Raw genomic sequence first — 26,439 nt, 5'->3', positions numbered from 1 at the left:
AATCAAGAATATATTATATTGCTTTTATGAAGTGCTTGCATGTTCTAGATATTGCTGATTTACAATATATCACAAAACTGTACCACATTTGAGTAAAAAATATTTTCACATCTAGCAAAACTTCTACTTAAAGGTTTAAAAATCATTTATACAGAATAATTATTTCCATTTCATAATACCTCTGTGGGGTCGAAAGGCATGTAACTTTTGCAGAAAAAATATCCCCACTTAAAAAACTATTGACTCTTTTCAGATGATCTAAATTTTGATTGAGTTCCTTAATCCTTGTTTAATCTTTACTGAGCACCTCTACAAGCCTACCACTAGACAACAGAAAACACCAGGATATATGCACTTTAAGACATCTGATAATGGCCCCAGGTCACACAATAATTCAATGACGAACCCAGAATTCCTCATTCCAGGCTCTTGCTTTAATTATTAGGTCACCCATCTTTTGACAGTGCTTGGGGATTGTCCTGGTTTCAGCTGGGATAGAGTTAATTTTCTTCTTGGTACCCGGTATGGGGCTGTGTTTTGGGTTTAAGAGGAGAACAACTTCGATGATACACTGATGTTTTGGTTCTTGCTAAGTAGTGCTAAGTAGTTGCTAAGTGGCGCTCACACTGGTCAAGGACTTTTCAGCTTCCCATGCTCTACAGGGTGCACTGGGGGCTAGGAGGGAGCACAGCCAGGGGGGCTGACCCAGAGTGGCCGAGGGCTTATGCCATACCATATGACGTCATGCTCAGTATATAAGCTGGGGGAAGAAGAAGGGGGGGAAGGGAGGACGGGACATTGGGCGTGATGGCGTTTGTCTTCCCAAGTAACTGTTAGGCGTGATGGAGCCCTGCTTTCCTGGAGATGACTGAATACCTGCTTGCCAATGGGAAGTAGTGAATGAATTCCTTGTTTTGCTTTCTTTGCGTTCATGGCTTTTGCTTTACCTGTTTAAATGTTCTATTTTATTTTACTTAAATTTACTTAAATTATTAAACTGTTCTTATCTCAACCCACGAGTTTTCTCCCTTTTACCCTTTTGATTCTCTCCCCCATCCCACCAAGAGGAGAATGAGCGTGCAGCTGCGTGGTGCTTAGTTGCCGGCTGGGGTTAAACCACGACAGGGATACTATATTTCCAGGAGAATCTCTGTTTAAAGCATCTCTGTGTCTCTATATTTAAATAAATTCTAGAGTTATGGAAATTATACATTAAATACCAAGTACCCATACTAACCCTTATCCAAATCCAGATTATTTCCTACAGTATATCTCTTGTATTTTGACTAGACTATTTTAAGTCTTTAAAGTTAATTATTTCAGCTTTCCTTCAAGGAGAAAGTATCCTCCCTCCCCCCCATGCTTATCATACAATGGGATGTAGTTTCTGGAATAACTTGTTAAAATATCAAGAAATATCAAAACATGAACAAAATCTTAATGTCCAGCAGGGAAAACAAATTACTGGCACTTACCATGCCAAATATTGAATTTTCATTTTAATTTTTTTCACTAGATTTTACAGAGACAAGAGCATCTCATGTGCAGCAAATTTCACAGCAGAGTGGAACACATCTCTCTTTACAGGACATCCAGACTCCTAATACTGAATTTTTAAATTTTATTCTATTTGTTATATTCTGTGGCCTTAATTTTTTTCAATTATAATCTTTTTTCTAAAAACAAACAAACAAACAAACAAACCCAAAAAACAACAACAAAAAAACAAACAGTTACAAATCAATTACATCATTTGCCTGTGTCACCATAGGTATATGTCCAGCTCAGAACCAGACGTACTTTGTAACTTTGGAACAACCTTCCTGTATCTCCATTTATTTATTACCCCACCTGGACTACTGCATCCAGCTCTGGAATCCTCAGCACAGGAAGGACGTGGACCTGTTGGAGTGGGTGCAGAGGAGGGCCACAAAAATGATCAGAGGGATGGAGCACCTCTCCTATGAGAAAAAGCTGAGAGAGTTGGGGTTGTTCAGCCTGGAGAAGAGAAGGCTCTGGGGAGACCTTATTGCAGCTTTTCAATCCTTAAAGGGGGGCTACGAGAAAGATGGGGATAGTCTTTTTAGCAAGGCCTGCTGCAACAGGACAAAGGGTAATGATTTTAAACTAATGGAGAGTAGCTTTAGACTGAACATAAGGAAAAAAATTTTGATGATGAGGGTGGTGAAACACTGGAATGGGCTGCCCAGAGAGGTGGTAGATGGCCCATCCTTGGAAATATTCAAAGACAGGCCAGATGGGGCTCTGAGCAACCTGATCTTAGTTGAAGATATCCCTGCTCATTGCAGCGGAGTTGGACTAGATGACCTTTAAAGGTCCCTTCCATCCCAAAGCATTCTATGCTTCTATGATTATTCTCTCTCTGCCACAGTTTTTATATCTTAAATAGTGATGATAATAATTTCTTGTTTCTTAATAAGAGTATAAACATTTCTTGACTTTGTTAGCCATGTTTGAGTCCTAAGAAACACTAACACCCCCTCTCCAAATTAAAAAAAAGAACAAAACAAACCCACAATTTAAATAATAGATTATATGTGGTTAAAACTATGCTATTTTTTCAACTCAGTATTGACTATTGAATAGTAAAACATTTATGTGGACATCGTGTAATAATATAGTATATAGCCATAGCCTCTGATTCATAATGAGGTTTCCTGTAATGTGATAACATTAACTGTATAGGTCTGTTTTAATACCTAGTTCTTACATGGCACTTTTCAGATCTTATAGGCATTCATAAAGGATTTTAACAACTCAATTCTCATTTTTCTTATTGCCCAGCTACACAAAGGGGAGTTGGGCATATAAACCAGGCCTGTTAGATAGTAAGTACTGTATCAGTCCATATTGTTTAATAAAAACCTTGTTTCAGTCTGGCTGCAGAAGTCATTAAACTTGATTGGACATATTTTTAAAGTTTTACAACCACATATGTATAGAAGACATATTCTTACTGACTCATGGGTTTTTACTTTGATACCTGTGTCTTTACAGAAGCATTATAAAACTGTTTAAATTATATTTTATATATTCCCATTTAAAATATATTATTCAAGTGATGGTACGTTACCAGAATGATTCAACCATTGAATTTAGGACATCATTTATATGTTTCACCTCTCTGATGTGTTACTTAAATCTATGTTTGCCTAACATTACACTGAGATATGGCATTTATGTCAGTATGCAGGAAGCATCAGATACAGGCTTTTTACAGATAGTTTTCTCCAGTCTTGTTTAAGTTAGTCAATCGCAATGTACAAACCATAAACTAACAGTAATGAGGTTTTGGTTACCATTGCTTTAAAGTAAATTCAAAATAAGGAGGTTTTGAGGAGTATTCCCAAATTTTCTCTATACGTAGCCATTACATCTATTCGCAATTACTTATATTCCAAATAAAAAGGGAATATTTTTCATGTTGCACCCCATTAAGACACTGGATGATATTTAAGCTACTTGAATGTAATCCTTTCTTCAAAGTTCTTTTGCAGTATAACATAATAGATTTCTTTAACTTCAGAAATCTGCAATGCATAACAGTAGGAATATTGAAGGGCAATAGTCACATCCATGTCTAAAAGACTGAAGATAGCAATTTTTGGTGAGTTAATTTTAAATCAAACTATCTTCTAATACTTGAAGAGTTCAATTTGTCTGCCAATATAAACAGTAGTATGTTTAGCTCACTAATGGTGTTTCAGTTATCTTAGTTCTGCATTAATATGACTTTCACCACATAGTATGCACTGCAGTTTCAATTATTGACATGACTCTAAACAAACTTAAAATCATAAATAATCAGGAAGTACAGGCTTTTATTATTTAAGATTTAAGCATACAGTTTATTTTTCACTCTTTGTTTAGGAAAAATACAACTCCTCTGAACTTCTGTATTGCAGTACAGCTTATTTAATTTTGGTTTTCTTTCTGAAAGAGAATGTAGGACTGCATGTCCTAATGTTTATTTCATGTGAATTATACCTATGACTTTAGTGTGCAAGTAGAAGAAACAGTAAACAAAAGAGAACAGGGAAAAAAAAAAAAAAAAAGAAAAAATGCTTAAAGTAGGACAACATTTTACTTGTGAAGAGGCCAAAATTGTCTAAGCAACTTGTCATGGCCAATAATATGAAAATCAATTGTGTTGAAAACAGTATAGAATTATTTCATCTGTAGCCATTGCCAACAGACAAAAAATAAACAGCACAATCAATTCTGTCTTGGCACTTGGCCAGGCTTGGAGGGAAATGGTAAAGCCTTGGTGTTCTAACTGGGGGAAAAAACACCATCTCTCTTATTTTTTCTGTGGATCTTTACTGAGGATGGAAGACATTATAGCAGAGTTTTCCTGTGTTAATTACCTTCTGGAAATGGTAAGAGGATCAGCTAATATCAGAGAACTCATCAATCTTTCAGTTCCTTTGTAATTCTCCTGCCAGATAACCAGTCTTACATTACTGTAATCAAAACAATATACGGAGTCCTAATGGATTTTTTTGCCCTTTAGCAAATGGCAAAATGTTGGTTTTCAGCCTCTCTTCATCTTTTCTCATAAGTTTTTCTCACATGACCTTGGAGAATTAATAAATGCAAATGAGTATGGTAAAATAAAAATGCCAGTAAGTGGTACCTGTGAACTGGGGACTGAATCATGAGGTGAAGGGATGAGCTGGAGTGCCCGTGCAGTCAAATGTCTGTCAAATGCTTCTGGAATATGACGCAATACATCTCTTCATCAGATCTAATGAGCCTTAGAATCATAGAATGTCCGGAGTTGGAAGGGACCCACAAGGATCATCGAGTCCAACTCCTGTCCCTGTATAGGACAACCCCAAAATTCATACCATATGTCTGAGGGCGTTGTCCAAATGCTTCTTAAATGTTGTCAGGCTTGGCGTCGTGACTATCTCCTGGGGGAGCCTCTTCCAGTGCTCCACCACCTTCTGGGTGAAGAACCTTTTCCTAATATCCAACCTAAACCTCCCCTGGCATATCTTCCTACCGTTCCCTCGGGTCCTGTCATTGGTTGTGAGGGAGAAGAGATCAGCGCCTGCCCCGCCTCCTTCTCTTCTGAGGAAGCTCTAAACGGCGATGAGGTCTCCTCTCAGTCTGCTCTTCTCCAGGCTGAACAGACCAAGTGACTTCAGCCGCTCCTCATACGGCTTCCCCTCTAAACCCCTCACCATCTTTCTGGCTTTCTTCTGGACACTGTCTAGTAGCTCTGTATCCTTTTTATACTGTGGCGCCCAAAACTGCACACGGTACTTGAGATGAGGCAGCACCAGTGCAGAGTAAAGCGAGACAATCACCTCCCTCGACCGGCTAGCAATACAGTGCTTGATGCACCCCAGGACACGGTTGGCCCTCTTGGCTGCCTTGGCACACTCTTGGCTCATGTTCAACTTGCTGCCAACCAGAACCCCCAGATGCCTCTCTGCAGGGCTGCTCTCCAGCCTCTCGTTCCCCAGTCTGTATGGACATCCAGGGTTGCCATGTCCCACGTACAAAATCCGGCACTTGCCCTTGTTCAACTTCATACAGTTGGTGATTGCCCAGCTCTCCAGTTTGTCTACTTCTCTCTGCAGGGCCTCTCTGCCCTCGAGCGGGTCAACAGCTCCTCCCAATTTTGTGTCATCGGCAAACTTAGATAGCAATCCTTCAAGTCCTGCGTCCAAGTCATTTGTGAAGACATTACAGAGCACTGGCCCTAAGACGGATCCCTGCAGAACCCCGCTAGTCACTGGCCGCCAGCCCCATGGAACCCCATTTTCTATAACCCTTTGAGCCCGACCCATCAACCAATTGCTCACCCATTGCATTATGGGTTTATCCAGCTGTATGCTGGACATTTTGTCCAGGAGGATACTGGGAGAGACAGTATCGAAAGCTTTACTGAAATCCAAAAAGATTACATTGACTGGCTTCCCTTGGTCAACTAGGTGGGTAACCTTGTCATAGAAAGAAATTAAGTTTGTTAAGCAGGACTTTCCCCTCATGAACGCATGCTGGCTGGGGCCAATGACTGCATTGTCTTTCAGGTGTTTTTCAATAACTCCCAGAATAATCTTCTCCATAGTTTTGCCAGGCACAGAGGTGAGACTGACAGGCCTGTAGTTACCAGGGTCATCCCTGTTGCCCTTCTTGAAGACTGGGACAACGTTTGCCAGCTTCCAGTCAACTGGGACCTCTCCAGATTCCCAAGACCATTGAAAAATCATTGAGAGAGGTCTCGCTATGACACCAGCCAGCTCTTTAAGTACCCTCGGATGAATCCCATCAGACCCCTTTGACTTGTAGGGATCCAGCTGGAGCAGCAAATCCCACACAAGTTCAGGGTCGGTTGGGAGTTTATCGTTCTCACAGTCACGGTTCTCTACCCCAGGGCTCTGGGGGTCCCATCGTCGGTGTTGAAGACCAAGGTGAAGAAAGCATTAAATGCCTCTGCTTCGTCTATGTCCCTGTTTGTGAGGTGACCATGCTCATCAAGGAACGGGCCAATGTTATTTCTGGCCTGCCTTTTGCTATTAACATACTTTAAAAAGCCCTTTTTATTGTCCCTCACAGTACTGGCCAGCTTCAGCTCTAATTGAGCTTTGGCCATGCGAATTTCCTCCCTACAGAGGCGAACAGCATCTCTGTAGTCCTCCCATGTCACCTGACCTGTCTTCCACTGGCCATATGTTTTCTTTTTTCGCCTTAGTTCTAGAAGAAGATCCCTGCTCAGCCAAGGCGGCCTTCTACCTTGCCTGCTTGACTTCCGACATTTTGGAATTGTCTGCTCCTGTGCTCTTAGGAGGTTGTACTCAAAAAGTGACCAGCACTGATGGACCCCAGCACCTGCAAAAGCTTTTTCCCAGGGTACCTTACTAAGTAGTTCCCTGAGCAGCCTGAAGTCAGCTCTCCTCATATCCAGGGTTGAGGTCTTGCTGGCAGTTTTCTTCCTGTTGCCATAGATTTTAGACTTGACTGCTTTGTGGTCGCTATGGCCAAGGCAGCCACCAATCACCACTTCACCCACAAGACCCTCTCTGTTAGTAAGCGACAAATCGAGGAAGGCACCTTTCCTGGTTGGTTCCCTTAGTACCTGTACCAGGAAGTTATCATCCAGATGGTTTAGGTATCTTGTGGACCTGTTTGTACCAGCTGTGTGGTATTCCCGGTTGACATCTGGCAAGTTGAAGTCCCCCATAAGGACAAGGGCAGACGACTTAGAAGCATCCCTTAGTTCCTTGAAGAATAACTCATTAGTGTCGTCATCCTGGCTGGGTGGCCTGTAGTAGACTCCCACAACAACATTTCCTTTATTTGTCTGTCCCTTAATCCTTACCCAGAGGCTCTCAACTGTGCCATCGCCAGCTGCTACCTCCATGCATTCCAGCCCCTCCACTACAGACAATGCCACCCTGCTGCCTCGCCTGCCCTGCTTATCTCTCCTGAAGAGCCTGTAACCATCCATCATGGCACACCAGTCACAGGACTTATCCCACCAGGTTTCACTTATGCCTATGATGTCATATCTCAGGGACTGGGCCAAGGCATCTAGCTGCTCTTGCTTGTTTCTCATGCTGCACATCTTTTTTAGTTTAAAGAGATTTTTCTTCGTCTCACTACGTGTCAAATTTTAAAAGGTTAGAAAAAAGTTCTTCACAAATAACCTAACACATACAAAAAAAGAAATTATTCTATGTCTATAATTCTTATTCAGAAGAATTTCCTTAAACATCTTGATGTGATTCACTGATAATTACCTGTACTTGGGAAGATGTAGTCATTCTACATGTGCAAAAGTAAATTAACACTGAATAAATACTGAATTAATACTAAAAGTATATCGAATTTATTAAAATGACAATGGCATAGTTTATATCAAAAAGCACCATTGAATTGCCTAAGAATAACAATGTAATTCATGACTGTAAGATAATGTGATGAATATCTAATAGCAAGCTATACAAGGAAGAGTGTCCCTAAGAAAGTGGCTAGATTTCACACCATAATCAAAATTTTACAATGATGTATTTTCTCTCCATTTTACACAACTAACAGAAAACATCACTACATTTTTCTTTCATCTTTGAATGCATTTACAATAGTCTGTAACATTAATATAATCTAAAATTTGCTGTTCACTATTTGGACCCTGCATACGCCTTCTTTTCGCACTCCTAAGGGCTCAGCTGACTTTGCTTAAAGGCACAAAGACCCTGATCACCATCCATCACAATACAGAAAAGATACATCGTGCCCTGGAAAGAGTGAAGAAGGATGGTGGGATACCTTATTCGGATGTTTCCCAACAGCTACCAGGATACTGAACAAGATGTTACACCCTATTATGATTTTGTTAACTCTTGTTATACTATATTTGTTATTGAATGTTTTTCTGTATGCTAGGTTGTGGGGAATAGCTAGACAAATAGCATCACTACAAAACCCTCCTCGCACATATAAAATTGTTTAATTATATTTGATAAATTAGCAATAATCAAAGGAAACCGGTCAAAGATTTCCCTCAAAATTACAATTGGCAAAATTACTCTGTTTATAGACACAGACGCAAGAGGCGACCACACCACCACTCTGTGGAAAAGAGATAGATTGACTTTAGTCATGGGGTGATTGTGGTGGTGCATCCTTCCCCCTCTTCCTCTGGACCACCTTACAACCATCTGGACCCCTGCCAAAGCTTGGCCTCTGAGCAATGAGTCTGGCGATCAGGTGCCCCTTGGTTGTACCAAGCACTCTTGCATGGTTAGGCTGGGGAACAAGAATGCCTTGATCCCACCTGGCATAATCAGTCACCCCTTGACAACTTGGGAACACCTCATTGTGGATCGTAACTCAGGTGGATTGGTACGTGAGGATCGTACCTGTCTTGCTGAGATTGATGAGAACTCAGCAATAACTGACCACAACTGTGGCCAGAATGGAAATTTACTGATGCCTAAAGTCAATCATCTCACAACCCTATAAACAGCATTACCACAGGAGACCCTTTGAGCTCTTCTGAACTGCAGTGGGCTGCACCAGTATCTCCCTCTGAGTGGGACACCTCTCAGAGTTGCAAACTGTTACATTTGCATACAGAGGCCTGGCAACAGGACCTGGGCTGATCTCCAGTGCCCTTCGCTCCTTGAGGTTCAACCCTTTGCCCATTGAGACAGTCATTGAAGTGAGTATTTCACTGAACTCAAGGGGAATTTTTGATGGGTATCTTTATCTGCGTATATCAAACTCGCAGGGGATTTTAGGAGGTATTCTTTTATTAGGTTTATTGTGTGATTGTGTGTGTGTGTATTATAGAAATATTGTAGTAAGCTTTATTTATTCACTTTGTAGATGCTAGAGGAACCAATGATTAGTTACTACTAAATTCTTGTGATTCTGTCCTTACTGTGAATAAACCTAAGCTGCTGCTAAATACATGTAATCCTTAGACATAAACCGTTGACCAAGTCTGAGACTAGGATTGGATCCAGCCACACCTAGGCACCTCTCTGAGAAGGAGTTTAGAAAGCAAGGGGGTCTATTCCAAACCTTGTGACTCAATGAGAGGGCATCCTTTACTCCCCCCTTATATTCTCTTCTCTCTCTCTCTCTCTCTCTCCATATATTCCATTCATTTAATAAGTAATAGAGTGAACCTTGCCATCGAACTCTGTTAAATCACCCTTTTATAAATTTCTGTTAAAATCACTATTTACAAATATCTGTGGTGGTGATTATGTAAGTGACCTAACCGCTTATTCATGACAGGAGCTGCATTTTACAGCTCAGACACATGGTCCTTGCCTAAGCTACTTTTCAGCATGCCAATGCATGCAGTCTGAGAAACAAGCAAGACCAGGACTTCATGCTTTGTCAAAGAATTATGATCTCATTGGAATTATAGAAAGGCAGTGTGACAGCTCACATGACTGGAGTACAGCAATGGATGGTTACAAGCTATTCAGGAGATGCAGAAAGGGTAAAAGAGGAGTGGTTGGCGTCTATGTAAAAGAGAGGGTTTAGTGTATGGAGTGTATCAACGACAGGAGGACAGTGCTGTAGAGAGCTTTTGTTTCAGTATCGGTGAGATCTCCATCAGAGGAGATCTCATGGCAGGTGTCAGCTACAGACCACCTGATCAGGACCAAGGCTTCCCCAAATAACTCACAGAAGCCTTGGGTATGCAGGCCCTAGTTCTCCTACAGGACTTCAACTACCCTGATATTTGCTAGGAAAGCAAAACCATGGTGCAAAAACAATCTGGAATATTTCTGTAGTGAACTTTGGACAACTTCCTAACACAGTTGCAGAATGTGCCAAACATGAGTGCTGCCTTTTTACTGTTCAAAAATTAGAAAGATTTGTTTGGAGTTATGACTCTCAATATTGGCCTTTGCTGCAATGACCATAACATCATAGAGTTCAAAATCCTAAAGGGCATGAGAAAGACAAGTAGCAGAATAAAGACTGGACTTTAGAAGTCCAGTCCAACTGGACCAACCTGGTTGCCTCCAATGATGAAAAAACATGCTCAGTGGATGAGAGGAGAGCTATAGACATAATTTACCTTGAATTTAAGAAGATGTCTGACAGTGGCCTTTGACACCTTCTTCACAAACTCTTAAAGCATATTTGGGACAGACAGACCACAAGCTGTTTGGAAAACTAGCTATACTGCAGAGTTCAAAGGATGGTGGTTAAAGGCTCAAAGTCAAACTGGCAGACAGTTATGAGTGGAGTACCTCATGGGTCTGTATGAGTGGAGTTCCTCATGGGTCAGTGATGGGTCTGATAGTATTCAATATCTTTAAAACTGTTTTGAATGATGGGATTGAATGCACGGTCACCAAGTTTGCAGAGGCAGGAGAGGTAGTTGCATGGGAAGAAAGAGCCACTAGAGAGAGAGACCTCAGTGGGCTGGAAGACTGGGCCAACAAGAATTATGTGAGTTTTAGCAAGGATAAATGTAAAGTCCTACGCATGGGATAAAATAAGTTCCACAAGCAGACTGTCTGAGGAGCAGTTCTGCTGAAACGCACCTGGGGACCTTGGTGGACAGGAAACTGAGCAAAACCCAGCAATGTGCCTCAGCAGCGAAGCAGACGGACTGTCCTGGACTGTATCAGTAACAACAGAGACAGCAGATGAAGGGGTGTGATTATTCAGCCCTACTCAGTATTTGTTTGGCCTCATATGGAGTACTGTCCATTTGTGGTTCCTCCAGGTTAAAAGAGACATTGAGAAATTGGAAAGGGTCCAGTGGAAGACCACCAAGAAGACCAGAGAACTTGACAGATGAAGAAAGATTGAAGGAATGGGATTTGTTCCACCTAGAGATCAGAACTCGCAAGGAGGAATCTAATCACAGTCATTTGCTATTGAAAAGGTAGTTATAGAAAACATAGAGGTACTTTCTTCACAGGGATGCATGGAGACAGAATAAAAGGTAACAGGCACAAGTTTCTTCAGGAGAAATTCCATCTAGGTATAAGAAAAAAATTCTCCCTTGTAAGAACTATTAAACATTGGAATAGTTTGCTGAGAGAGGTGGTAGAATCTCCCTCAGTGGAACTAGTGAAGACTTGGCTTGAGACAGCCACAGATTACCTAATCTAAGGCCCTGCTTGCAACAGGAGATCAGATGATTTCCTGATGTCCTTTCCAGCCTAGACTACTCTGATTTTTGATCAGTGTCTTTGTGTCAAAAGGAAAGAATAACTGAATGGGGTTTCACAGAGGTTTGTCCTGGGTCAGGTTCATTCAGTATTTTCATTAACACCTTGGACAGCAGAATGAAGTGCACACATATTAAATCTGCATTTAACAAAGAGCTAGGAAGGACTGTGAATATATTAGCAAATATAATTAGAATTAAAAATGAGAAATTGAAGAAATGACATTAAAATAGGATGCAATTCAGTACAGACAAGTATAGGACAAAACATAAAAGCAGGAATAATCAATTGACAAATACAGTATAATGAGCAAGTCATTTGGCAGCAAGCCTTCAATGGTTACTGTAGCTCAGAAACATAACCCCAGTAAAAAATATCCTACTGTTACGCAAAGACAATCAAACTGGAAGATATGCACATAGTTATAGGCAGAAAAATGTGTGACAAAGCGAGAAATAATTCCTCCTCTCCACTGAGCATGGGGAAAGCCTCTTCTAAAATTAAAATACTAAGCCCATTTTTAGAAACTATACTTTAAGAAAGACATGGACCCATTGGGAAAATTATGAAAAAGGCTGGAGGTCTATAAATATGACCCGTGAGGAAGGACTGACTGAATTACTGTTGGTTAGTTTAAAGAGGAGCAGGTATTCTTGAAGTATACAATAGGCCATTGAAAAGATGAGTTAAATAACCTGCTTTTTATATAGAAGCACTTATTGAAATAAGTTGTTTAAGTACAGCAATAAGGGTTCACATTTGAATTAGAAAAAATTTTCTACTTAAAAGGCTAATGAAGGACTGGAGTGCTTGAGTAGAATCTAAGAGCACTTTCCTTGGCAAACAATAACGTTAGACAAACATTTTCTGGGAATAAATACAGCTGGAGTAACGAAGTAGTGCTGTCCTGTTAGGACCACTTTCAACCCTATTTATCTACGATGTGTTACCTGCATATATGTGTGTATATAAACATATACACAAACATTGTTAGTCAGCATCACATTTAAGAGGTCAAATACCTGTCTGCATTTCAGAGAGAAGTGAAGCAAAGGTGGATTTTTCAAAAACGTACTATAGGTAAGTACAGGTATTTATGAAGGCAAGATCTAAAATTCATAATGTACATTCTGCTTGTATATCCATGTTAATCAAACTGACATTTACAATCTATCAAATGAAAGATACTGAGTCCATGAATTTATCGTTGTTTTAAAACTCAATTTAGTCAGTGAAATGAACTGACCAAAATAGCAACACAAAGCAAAAAAAACATGTTCTAAGTTTGTCAGAACCCAATTTAAATACATGGTATCATTTGTTCCTTTTTCTACTAATACTCCAAATTATTTTGTAGCCTGTCTATTAATTGGATGATCATGATTTAAACCATAAATCATGTCTCTCCTTTAGTTTTCTCAGATACAAAGAATTATTTCAAAATCACTTTTTCTTTCTACAGATTACATGAGCTTTTCCAAAATACTGTACTTGTTGCAGAACTTATTGCTGACTTGCCAGCAGACTTATAAAAGGCAGCATTCATAAATGTTTCACAGGGTCTGAGAAAAAAGCAAGCAGAAAACAGGAGCGGCAAGCATGAAAATAGAAAGGCTAATCAACCAGCTGTGAATAGATCTATCATCTGTTTCATTTCCTGAAACGTAAATGACAGGAAGAGATTTATCAACTAGCAAATAGTTTCATAAAGTAGATAATTGTCTCTGCTTAAGCATATTGGCTTTGTAATAGTGGCATTGCCCTGTAGGGGAATACTGAATCACATGGCAGATAAATAAGTAGGATCTCAATCCTGAAGTGTTTCAACTTTTTCTCTTGAATGAAGTCACAGAGAAGTCAATATATGAGTCATGTTACTACAGCTACACGTATTAAGCATTTCTTGGGATATGAAATAACTAACAACTGCAGAAATTTTAATCTTTCAAATAACAGACTTCAACTGTAACTCAATGTGCAGTAAATGCCTGGGCAAAGATTCTCATGTCATCTTTTGAACATTTTTTTTTCCTTTCTCAGGAAGGAGGGGAAACCAATGTTTGTTCTGCTGTCCTGAAACAATGCTATGCTACAAGATTTGCATGAGGCAAATTAAACCGGAACAAATTAAACTGGAACAAATTGCCGGGAAAGGTCATGGAGCAGATCATCTTGAGTGCCATTACACAGCACGTGTGGGACAACCTGGGGATCAGGCTCAGCCAGCATGGGTGTATGAAAGGGAGGTCCTGCTTCACTAACCTCGTCTCCTTCTATGACAAGGTGACCCACTTAGTGGATGAGGGGAAGGCTGTGGATGGTGTCGACTTGGACTTTAGTAAGGCCTTTGATACTGTCTCCCTCAGCATTCTCCTGGAGAAGCTGGCTGCTCATGGCTTGGATAAGTGCACTCTACGCTGGGTTAAAAACTGGATGGATGGCCGAGCCCAGAGAGTGGTGGTGAATGGAGTCAAATCCAGTTGGTGGCTGGTCACAAGTGGTGTTCCCCATGGCTCAGTACTGGGGCCAGTCCTGTTCAATATCTTCATTGATGATCTGGATGAGGGGACTGAGTGCACCCTCAGTAAGTTTGCAGATGACACCAAGTTGGGTGGAAGTGTCGATCTGCTGGAGGGTAGGAAGGCCCTACAGAGGGACCTGGACAGGCTGGATCATTGGACTGCAGCCAACTGCATGAGATTCAACAAAGCTAAGTGCCGGATTCTGTACTTGGGTCACAATAACCCCATGCAACGCTACAGGCTGGGGGAGGAGTGGCTGGAGAGCTGCCTGGCGGAAAAGGACCTGGGGGTGTTGGTTGACAGCCGGCTGAACATGAGCCAGCAGTGTGCTCAGGTGGGCAAGAGGGCCAATGGCTTCCTGGCTTGTATCAAGAATAGTGTGGCCAGCAGGAATAGGGAGGTGATAGTGCCCCTGTACACGGTCGGCACTGGTGAGGCTGCACCTCGAGTACTGTGTTCAGTTTTGGGCCCCTCACTACAGGAAGGACATTGAGGTGCTGGAGCGTGTCCAGAGAAGGGCAATGAAGCTGGTGAAGGGTCTAGAGCACAAGTCTTATGAGGAGCGGCTGAGGGAACTGGGGTTGTTTAGTCTGGAGAAGAGGAGGCTGAGGGGAGACCTTATTGCTCTCTACAACTACCTCAAAGGAGGTTGTAGTGAGGTGGGGGCTGGTCTCTTCTCCCTAGTAACAAACGATAGGACGAGAGAAAATGGCCTCAAGCTGCGCCAGGGGAAGTTTAGGTTGGATATTAGGAGAAATTTCTTCAGCAAAAGGGTAGTCAGGCATTGGAACAGGCTGCCCAGGGAAGTGGTTGAGTCTCCATCCCTGGAGGTATTTAAAAGCCGTGTAGATGTGGTGCTTGAGGACATGGTTTAGTGGTGGACTTGGCAGTGATAGGTTGACGGTTGGACTCGATGATCTTAAGGGTCTTTTCCAACCTTCATGATTCTATGATTCTATGAAATTTAGTCCCCCCAACAGAATTTTAATCTGGCATGATGCATTGATCTTGAAAAAGTCCAGATAAAAAAAGTCTGAGAGGATGACTCTTAAAATGTCAATAAAATGCAGAAATTGACCAGTTAATTTTCAGCTCCTGCTTATGTTAATTTATCTGCTTGCCTACAATTCTAACTTCTTTTCAATATATCTTGTCCATAAATCACAGTGGGGTAAACAGTTTGATTTTCTGCCATATTTCTTCATTAAGTCCATCTACCCGACCAACAGCGATTTTGCTAGGGTGATGGGAGACAAATTATAAAATGTATTTAAAAAATAAAAAGAAAGGATAATTGTTTGTAAATTACGAGATAATCCAACTGCAATTAAATCTCATCAAAATATCTAACATAACTTTACAATTTTCTCATAGTCTCTTCTAGATGTCAAAAGGTTCAGAAATCAGCCAAACTTCCAGAGTAGTATTTTCCTGGGAACTGGTCTTAAGGTCTAAAAGATGTTGATAATCTACAATTTTCCTTATATTTTGGAAGTGATGTATTAGTTTTCCTTCTCAAAATCCTACTATATGTCTCCTGTAGAAATGCTTCAATGGCTTTATTAGCAAAAAAAAAAAAAAAATCATCCATGTAATTTTCCAGCTGCTGTGGATTTCTACTATACACCATCTGGATGCCACCCTAAGATTTTTTTTAACCCTTCCACTGTTCAGAAACATCTCACAGTTCTCTCTGGACATCAGTATAAGTATCTATAGCCTTGAATTACAACATAAACATCCCTTCTGTTTCCCATACCCAAGTATTCCTTGTGAACAAACTGTACTCTTCAATATTAGGCTTTGCTGTTATGCCATTTACATGTATATGTACACACTAATATTTTCACTTTATATACCCATATATACATATAATATAAATGTATACAAACATTAATACTTTCATTCCTTGATTCAGGTATTCATCATACTGCTTGCCATAGTATTTGGACATAAAATATATTCAGCAGAACGACTTGTGCTTTTCTTCTCTTACATTTTTCTCTATTTTTTGCCATTTATCCATTTGTTCAAGGTCAAAACCAGGTATAGACTTACTTCTCCAGTCCTTATCAATCCTAAATTCAAGTCTTTCTCATCTGCTTAGCAAAAATGTAATGAAGATGCTTCATGAACTACTGGTTGTGTATTGAAACATTGCAATTTTGAAATCCATCTTGGTAAGTCTTAATATTAACATGTGACAGATTTTCATCCACTCAGTATGAAGTGATCTTCATAATGTAAGTTCCCAAGTAAACTAAAGCATACTGAAATACAGACAAAGTTCATATTAAACAAAACAGTGTAGGTGGGACCTTTTTTACTAAGAAAGTGGGGTCACTAGGACTAAAACTTCAGGTACTTACAAAATCTTAATTTAGCAGGATTGGCTATCAAACAATAGATAGAAGAGAAATGAACAAATCTCTATAAGGATAAAAATTCCTCTTTACCTTTACAGACAGGTCTATGATCACTCCATGCAGCAAAAACTTCAGCTATCCTCTGACAGGTGATACTTTTTGAACCTTGTAACACATAATCTTCATCGCAGGAGAACTGTACTGTTGCTCCCAAGCTAAAATCAAACAATGACATAAAAAGAAGAAGCACTTTTTTACAAATAGGTATCAGTCAATTTTTCCATTCTTTTAGGTATGATGGTCCTGACAAACAATACAAACATGTAATCCAGTAAATATGATTTTTTGCTCTTAGTAGTAAAAGGCTGCAGGCTATGTACTAGCCTGACAGCGCACAGTATTCAGCTCTCTCTGGGCTCACTCTAGCCAAAGCTGGTTTACCTCTTTTTAACAGTCGTCTGGAGGTCAAATGACTATTTTCTGACCTAACTTCTGACTTTGATATAGTAAAGGTTTGATAAGCCTGGGCACTGTGTAACAAACAGTAGCTATTTATGTTAATTGAAGCTAGGAAAAAATGAGAAAGAGATATAAGGAAATCACTTAGAAGAAGAGCCAAAAGATCAACCCCAAGACTGAGGAAGAAATCCCCACTATAAACATTGTATTCCTCCCAGTGTATCCTCAGGATACAGATGACTTGCTGTAAATGTCCCCCACCCCTGATTCTTCTTGAGGAAGTCTGGTGCTTTTGACTTTAGAACCAGAGGAGCATTCGTAGGGGGCACACAATACAAGAGAAAAGGGTTAGATATTAATAAGGTTTCTTGTATTAAAAAATGGTATATTATTAATAAGACTTTCCTGTATTAATTTGGACTAGGAATGCATTATTGTAAATAGTCTAGTAATAGCTGTTTTTTATATTTTCATTAGTAGGTTAAGATTTTAATTAGACTAGCAGTAAAGTCTTGACTCCTCATAAGTGGTGTGTTTTCTCTTGCCAATAACAAGATTCTGAATGTAACAACTACTAGAAAACAAAATTTGCAAGGTGAATATGAACATTTGCTCCTTTAACTGACATATGTTTCTCAAATTAATGGAAGAAAATAAAAGAATTCTAAAAACATCTTTCTAGGTATTTAACTGTGATTATTTATGATTATTATGATTATTATTTATGAATGCTGGCTTCAAAAGATTTTGTACTTTTCCATATGGAGCTGATATTGCATTTTGCAAACTTGGCACAGAACAAAACAGGAAATAAACCCAGAAAAACTTGGTTGGTTTGTTTGTTTGTTTTGTTATATCATTTTTTTCTGAGGGGAGGATTGGGGTTTTTTTCCACTTTGCAAAAGTTAAAAAACTCAATGTATAAATGTGTATTATTGAGGTAATTCTTCTCCTTTAATATCATTATTGTTTCAAGTCCTGACTAAAGCTGAAAATAGTCAATATATCAGGCCTTTCTCTGACATCAACATTTTACACTCTATAATTTCATCTTGCTGTTTATAAAGGTTTGTCTGTCACAGTTGTAAAATATTTCTATACGCGGTGACTGTGGACAACCTATAGTGTCACAAAGGTCTTCAGAGACTACTTTTTACCTTATCAATTGCTAAATGATTGTCATGTTTTTGAATTAAAAGGTGGTGTTATTATTTATCCTATTCCTTACATAAGACTGATGAGGAAGAATCGTAAGTCTGAGACTCAATGTATTACCTCATGCTTGTACCAAAAATGAATGACATTTGGGAAACACACTTCTTTTCCCCTCTAATTAAGAAGGAATAAACGCAAAAGACTAAAGCAGAGATGTTATTAAAGAAATTCTGAGAAGAGTCAAGTAAACTAAAAGTTAATATTTTGAAAAGTCTCATGTACGACGATACTGCATTTTATAGTTAAGGATATTTTGTAAGTGGAATTTGGAGGAGTATCATTGCTTTTATCACCCTTATAGTAGATACTGACAAAGCTTTATGTTTTGGTATTAAAAATATGTGATGAAACTTTGCAGAAAAAAATCATACAGCATTATTTACCAAACTCCACAGTGATTGCATGAAGATGCATGTACATGACCAAGACTAGCATTTTACAATAAGAAATACAAAAAACTACAGTATTTTGAAAAGGCTTTCAAAAGGATAATGTCATAAAACTGGAAAAGCACAAATTCCTTTTCCTTCATTATTCTTATTTTTATATGGTCTAATATTAACAAATATTTCCTTTATATGTTATAGGTAACACAAGTTACATGAGCAATGCTATTCCCTAGTCTAGGCACAGCTAATAGTGTGGACGTTAGTAAGTGTAAAGCACTAGAGCACAAAGACCCACTCATAACCTAACTAAACACAGGTGTGCTGATATTTTGTTAAAACAGAAGAGCAGTGGTTAGTCATGGGGGAATAAGGGAAGTGCTGATATAAAATCAAACAGCATGGTGAAGTAAATTATTTTTTAATGGTGTTTGTCATTGTACTTTTGTTATAATTTCCCAATGATTTTGTGTACATATATATCTGTAAATGAGGCTTTGAAAAATCAATTTAGAAATCTGAATACCTCAAAACTATGGAGGGTTTGATTTTCTCTACTAATCCTTCTATAACTGAATGGAAGAAGATAGCTTCTTGAATTAATTACCTGTGCAGAAAAGGAATTAGTTGTTTGGATTTTTTTATTTTGGTACAGCTCCTTGAAAAATCTTCCCTCCTAATTTGGTCATCGGGAAATTAATATACCATCAGTACTGCAGGGCATTTCATTCTAACTCAAATATATCAAAATATCAGATCACAAACTCATTGATTTAAAGAATTCTGCCTAGATTTACATTTACATTCACATTCAATCGGGAGATGAATTAACCCTTTTTCTGGGGTAATGCTCACAGTAAGTTTTTTTCAGTTTTATTCTAATCAAAATACAAGGTGACTTTTGTTTCATAACACACTTTTGTATAGAATATTAGCTACCAGATCTTAACATCAGATCTTTATTTAAACTTTTTCTTAATGTATAACCCTTCAAGGATCTCAGAGGCCTTCCTAACTGCATTTGCCTTGATAAATGACTTTATACGTACACATGGCTTACAAGACTTTGGTGACACTGTGCATGCAGTTCTCTGGGTATTTTAAGTTTAAACATGGAGTAATTCCAAAAAGTCTGTGTTATAGCAGCTTTCCTGTGTGACCTTGTAAGTCATGGAATTATCTGACATTCCTCATAGATCTTTATCCCATTTTTCAGCCTTTGCTATGTTACCTATTTTAAAAAAATTTGGTTTATAAATGTCTGTAAGCAAAGCACCTGTACTGGCATACTTCTTCATTTCTCTAAATAAATGATTTAAGGCTTCTTTATAACTCTAAAACTGGCAGTTTTGCAAAGAGGTTGGAAGAGGTCTAAGGATATCACTCAATAGTAATAGGATATCACTATTGATTTGGCTGGGATCTTCAAATCTGGATTTGATCCCACAGGGTGTAGCATTCCTTTTTGCTGAAACACATACTAAAATTCATTTTTCTCTGCAGGGTTTGGCTTGTAAAGAATGAGCCCTGTTTTTCTTTCCTATAGATGGGGATTTTAGTGGTGTAATAATAATTCCAGTTTCAGTACAATTTACAAAGGCAGACAAAAAATCAAAAAGACTGAGCACAGAGATTAACTTTTGTTAGTTAATAAATTCAAATACATCTGTGATGAAAATAGCTACTAAAGAAGACTGATACTAAATAGAACAAAAATAAATTTAAGGGAGTTAGAAATGTCAGATGTTTGAAAAGGAATGGCGTCAGCATAATATAGCTGATGAAATTTGGGGAGTACCTGGGCTTAAGAGAGACTTAGATAATGAGTAATGAGGACATGAAAAATTATATAGTTATCTGAACAGACATCTCAGAAAAGGAGGATTTGATAGTGGATAACAGCTCTATAAACTATTCCAAAACCAGCTTCTGTTTGTATAAGAATGTTTGTGAAAAAGGGGATAAAGAAGAGCTGTAGAGTCCATGAAAAACAAAGGAAGATACAAAAGTGAAAAACTGAGAAAAATAAAAAATAGACATAATATAAAGGCCCTTGCAAGGTAGGGTTGAAAAGCTTCTATATGAAACTGAGGAAAAAGAGCCACAAGGGAGATCACAGAGTGGGAGGAAATTTCAAAATTATGAAATAGAAAGATGATTTTATCATTAATGTTAAAAATTATACTCAGCTACTCCAGGGACTATATGGTTAGGAAGGTTCAAAAGGTAGCAATTGGGAAGACAAGAATAACTTTCTCAAGATTAGCTTTCACAAGAATCTATCTGCTGTAGAAAGTCATGTTGAGAAAATCTGAACCTCTTTTATTATTTACAAAAAAAGAAGCATCTGAAAAAAAACCACCAAACTAACATGGAAATATATTTCCTTTAACTAACCATGGACTGATTTAAAGAGGAAACACTGAACAGAAAGTACACCATTTACTAAAAATTTGAACTGATGGTATCAAAACAATAACTGGCAAAAATTCCAGAAGGTTGAAATTATTATGAAGACTTTGCAAGTCTGATAATTATTTTTATCACTTCCAAAAGTATAAATAACACTCACATTACCCAGTTCACTTTCCTTGTCCAAATCAGTTTTGATGTTAAACTAATGGGTTGAGGCCAACTGTATGAGGTTCAACAAGGCTGAGTGCTGGGTCCTGCACTTGAGTCAGAATAACCCCATGCAACACTACAGGCTAGGGGAAGAGTGGCTGGAGAGCTGCCTGGCAGAAAAGGACCTGGGGGTGCTGGTTGACAGCCACCTGAACATGAGCCAGCAGTGTGCTCAGGTGGCCAAGAGGGCCAATGGCTTGTATCAGGAATAGTGTAGCCAGCAGGACTAGGGAGGTGATAGTGTCCCTGTACCCAGCACAGGTGAGGCGGCATCTCGAGTAGTGTTCAGTTTTAGGCCCCTCACTAACAAGAAAGATATTGAGGCGCTGGAGTGTGTCCAAAGAAGGGTAACAAAGTTGGTGGTCTAGAGCACAAGTCTTATACGGAGTGGCTGAGGGAGCTAGGGTTGTTTAGTTTGGAGAAGAGGAGGCTGAGGGGGGACCCTTTACAACTACCTGCAAGGAGGTTGTAGTGAGGTGGGGGCTGGTCTCTTCTCCCTAGTAACAAACGATAGGACGAGAGGAAATGGCCTCAAGCTGCGCCAGGGGAGATTTGGATTAGATATTAGGAAAAATTTCTTCATGGAGAGAGTAGTTAGGCATTGGAACAGACTGCCCAGGGAAGTAGTGCAATCACAGTCCCTGGAAGTGTTCAAAAAACGTGTGGATGCAGTGCTTAGGGTTTAGAGGTGAACCTGGCAGTTAGGTTAACAGTTGGACTCGATGATCTCAGAGGTCCTTTTCAACTTTAATGAATCTATGATTCTATGATATTGGATAGTATGCAACTGTAAGTATACTGGACACATAGTGAGACTGGAAAATTTACAAAATCTGTAATGTGTGTCATGTGTGTGAGATCTAATAAGGGCAGTTAGATAAGCAGATGATAAAACACCAGGCTGTGAAAGAAAATGGAAGAGCCAGAGATCAGTTCCTATGGCAGATGAACTCAGAAAGACAATAACATCAAAAATCAAACAAGCGCTTCCTGTTTAAAAAGGTCAAAAAATGGACAAAAAAAAGAAATCCTGCAGGAAATCTGTATAAACCTTCTGGATTTGCAGTGTAAGAATGGCATCCATAAAGGCCAGCATACTGACTATCATGAGCTTGTCAAGAAAATGGTAAGAAAATGGGTCTCTCAGGAACCTAAAAACCTAGTAAAGATGAGTATTTTTTTAATGTTTTCCTGTCACTATTTACCTATACACTCTTTCAAAAATGGAAAAGCATTAATTCTTCCACAGTTTTCTAGTAGGAGAGATCCTTCTTGTTGTTTCCGCTGATGATATTTTTTCTCCAGTATCTTTTCACTATGACATACAAGAATTCAGTCCAAAATCCATCTTTCTCTAAAAAAAGTTTGGTAACCGAGTACAGGAGGCTAAAGTGTCAGTTTCCAGGTACAATACATGAGGTGAATATGGTGAAGATTCAAAAAGGACAGGCAGATTACCAGGAAATAAATATTACCTCTAAGACAAAATGAAAAAAGACAGGCTTACATCTACACTCCATAGATGTAGCTTTCTCTAGAGCACTTGGCCATGGGTTAGATGTGGGTCTGGTGTGGTGTGGTGACAAAGCAGCACTTTGAGTAGTTTTTGTGGTTTTCTTTTTCTTTTTCTTTTTCTTTTTCTTTTTCTTTTTCTTTTTCTTTTTCTTTTTCTTTTTCTTTTTCTTTTTCTTTTTCTTTTTCTTTTTCTTTTTCTTTTTCTTTTTCTTTTTCTTTTTCTTTTTCTTTTTTCTTTTTCTTTTTTCTTTTCCTTTTTTTTTTGTTTTAGTTGACAAAATCTCAAATAATTTGAGTACTGTGTTATAGGCCAAAGAGGGATTCTTGATAGGATGAAATTGATGATCTATATTGCATGTCCAGAGGGACTGCATGAGGACATGTGGGAGGTCTGATCAAAGCCTGCTGGTACATTAGAACTACAAATTATGGAGAGAGAAAATCAGATCCTTGATCAGGAGATCACTGTCAATTCTGTGTCCTGGTTTCAGCTGAAATAGAATTAATTGTCTTCCTAGTAGCTGGTATAGTGCTGTGTTTTGGATTTAGCATGAGAATAATGTTGATAACACACTGGTGTTTTAGTTGTTGCTAAGTAGTGTTTATACTATTTAAGCACTTTTCAGCTTCCTGTGCTCTGCCAGGTGCACAGGAAGCTGGGAGGGAGCATAGCCAGGACAGCTGACCCAAACTGGCCAAAGGGCTATTCCATACCATATGGCATCATGCTCAGTATATAAGCTGGGATAGTTGGCCAGGAAGGGGGGACTGCTGCTCAGGGACAGGCTGGGCATTGGCTGGTGAGGGGTGAGCAATTACAACATGCATCACTTGCTTTGTATAATAATAATAATAATAATAATAATAATAATAATAATAATAATAATAATAATAATAATAATAATAATAATAATAATAATAATAACTATTATTATTATTATTATTATTATTATTATTATTATTATTATTATTATTATTACTACCACTACTACTACTATTTTACTTTATTTTATTTCAATTATTAACTTATTCTTATCTCAACCCATGAGTTTTCTCACTTTTAATCTTCTGATTCTCTCCCCCCATTCCACTGAGGGAGAGTGAGCGAACGGCTGTGTGGTGCTTAGTTGCCAGCTGGGGTTAAACCATGACATTCTGCTTAAACAGTTCTTAAGGTGTCACCTTTTCCCACAAATCTTGTACTGCCAGAGGCTTCTGATTGACAAAGGAACCAATTAACTGCTGACAAATGTAATATGTACTATTCCCCTTTAAACTAGCCTCACATCTCATGCTGCAAACTGTCTCAATTTTGTTCAGTTTTCAGGATGTTTGGCTTGAAGTTTCAGAGTCAAGAAGATCACCTTGCATATCTGCAGAGAAGAGCATGTGAGTAAGAGAAGGTTTAAGGAAAATTAAGTGCGATACCTCCAGTCAATCAATGTGGTTACACTTCAAAGTCATTCTTCCAAAGAAAAAAACTACAGATTAATTTATAATATAAAATGAATGAAGAAATTATTATTAGGTATACTGTAACTCAACTCATTGATATAATAAATTGTCTTTAATATGAACTTCATATGCTTCCTTCTCTAAAGAGAATCTGTGTTTTTAAGACCACACTAGCATCTTGGTGGCTGTCCAACAACATTCACTCCTTTGTTGTGATCCAAGTTTGATCTGAATCTTATCTTGAAATACCTAGTTGGACTACACTACAGAGGTAGAGGGATAGACATAGGCTCATTCATTCGCTTCATGAAGCCAGAACTTTGGGATGGTGTTGGAGGAACATGTTTGCTTCATAATAAAATACTTGTTCAAGTATAATTCAGTTTGGCTATGTTTATTCCACTATAAACAAACAAAGAAAAAAAGCCTCCAAAACCCAACAATTTAAAAAAGGAACACGACCACAGGAAAACTATTTCTCCTCATCTATTATAACTTTCTTGTATTTTCCATAGTAGCATTGATTCTAAAATTGGACAGTCACATGGAAAAGATATGTATTTTACTGTGTGACAGGTAATGTAAAATACGCTGTTGGAAATTCCAGTAGAATGAACACTAGTACATCAAAAATTTTAAGGAACTTCTAGGGAAGGCAAGTTGTCTTTCTGAGGTAACATATCTTTTTCAGTACAGGAAAAACTGGCAGCTATTAGTAAGTCTTGACTTTGTTTCAACCTGCAAAGGCGTCTTATGCTCAAATAGGCTTCTAGCATCAGAAAGAAAGCCTTTAAAACTTCAAAATATGGCCATGGGGAATTTTGACATTAAAAAAACTATCCAAAAGGGTGAACATAGAGTGTCAGGTTCCAAAGAATGTCATTAAATGCTGCAGCTTGTCTTAAAGCTTGCATTACAGATTTTCTAAGTCTGTGTAAGAAGCACGTAAGAATATATGAATGTGCTGAGAGAGCAGGTAGTGTTTATAACCAGAACAGGAGTGAAACTGCAATAAAATGCTTCCAAACCCATACCTTCACATTTGAAGAAAGCTAAAGAGAAGTGACAAGAGCATGCTTTTCTCTAAAGTACATTATATCGTACTGAAATTATATTTTGATTGATCTTGATAAAGATAGATCTAAACCCTTCTTCAAAATACTGTATTTTAAAATTAAGGTATTGTAATTGGGATTTTCACTTCCTTATCAGAAGGGGAAAAAAAAGACAAGCTCAAGGTAAAGCTATTTTCTACATTATAGAGAGAGTGCCTTCAAGAAGGGAAAAGGAAAAGTGTGTTATTTTTCTCTCTGTCAGGTATAAGACAACCTGGAAAAGATCTTCCATAGTAGTGTACTTTTTAAACTAAATGCAAGAATTTTCTTTCAATGTCTTATTTATTTGTTTTAAAGAATTAATAGCATTCTTACTTTGGAAGCTTATGAAGCAATTGAGCAACCATTATGATAATGGAAAGAATTGAAATCAGGTTAATTTAAAAAGGAATTTTATTCAGTCTGCTGAAAATTTTTGGTTTGCTTTTGTTCCTTGTAAGACCTCCTTTCAATGTATCAGATGTTTAATTTGAGATAAATGACATACATATTACTAACATTCACCAGTCCTGTTCTTTACAAGTATGAACCTCACCATTCACATTCATATGACCTTTAACAAGCCTTAGATAGGAAACGACCTTATTTATCCCTACTATGTATAAGATGAACACAACCAAAAGAGTAATTGTTCCCTTTTTCGAGGCCTGTTAATAAAGTGGCTAGAAATTTTGCACGTATGTATGTATATATGTCCTCCCACTATTTCCAAATACAATGTTTTTGCATTATAGAGGCTACCACAAAACAGTGGAAAGACTCAATCTTTTGAAAGGAAAGTAGTCCTTTCTGAGTTGTTTCTGAGAGCTACACTCAGAATGGACCTGCCTATTAAGGACATATTGCACTAGACAGGATTTATTTAGAGAAGATTACCCAGACCAGATTGTTTTTAGCTTGAAAGAAACCAAACCATGAAAATTCAAATATTTAGTTGAAAGGAATTAGATCAAGGACAGCTCTTGAGCATAAATTTGAGATGGCAATGAAGCCATTAAGAAGCCTGTGCTTTCAGAAACTACTGCTCTGCAGTCTAACCTGTTAGAGAAACCAGGAAGCAAGGAGGCTGCCCTTAAAATCAGCAGGATTTG

The 26,439-nt window shown here is 38.4% G+C and overlaps 1 protein-coding gene across 1 annotated transcript in view; it reads right to left on the bottom strand.

Annotated features, from left to right (window-relative positions):
- CSMD3 (CUB and Sushi multiple domains 3) overlaps positions 1-26,439 on the bottom strand; it is a 746,059-nt gene that overhangs the window by 414,455 nt on the left and 305,165 nt on the right. The window contains exon 10 of the mRNA XM_087747332.1: positions 16,669-16,793. Coding sequence (XP_087603458.1) covers positions 16,669-16,793 — 125 coding nt within the window. The remainder of the gene's footprint in view (positions 1-16,668; positions 16,794-26,439) is intronic.

The sequence above is a fragment of the Nipponia nippon genome, unplaced genomic scaffold (genome assembly GCF_047370975.1).
Source record: "Nipponia nippon isolate SJK-2023a ecotype South Korea unplaced genomic scaffold, ASM4737097v1 scaffold_1, whole genome shotgun sequence".
NCBI lineage: Eukaryota > Metazoa > Chordata > Aves > Pelecaniformes > Threskiornithidae > Nipponia > Nipponia nippon.
This window is presented reverse-complemented; position numbering and strand designations above follow the sequence as displayed.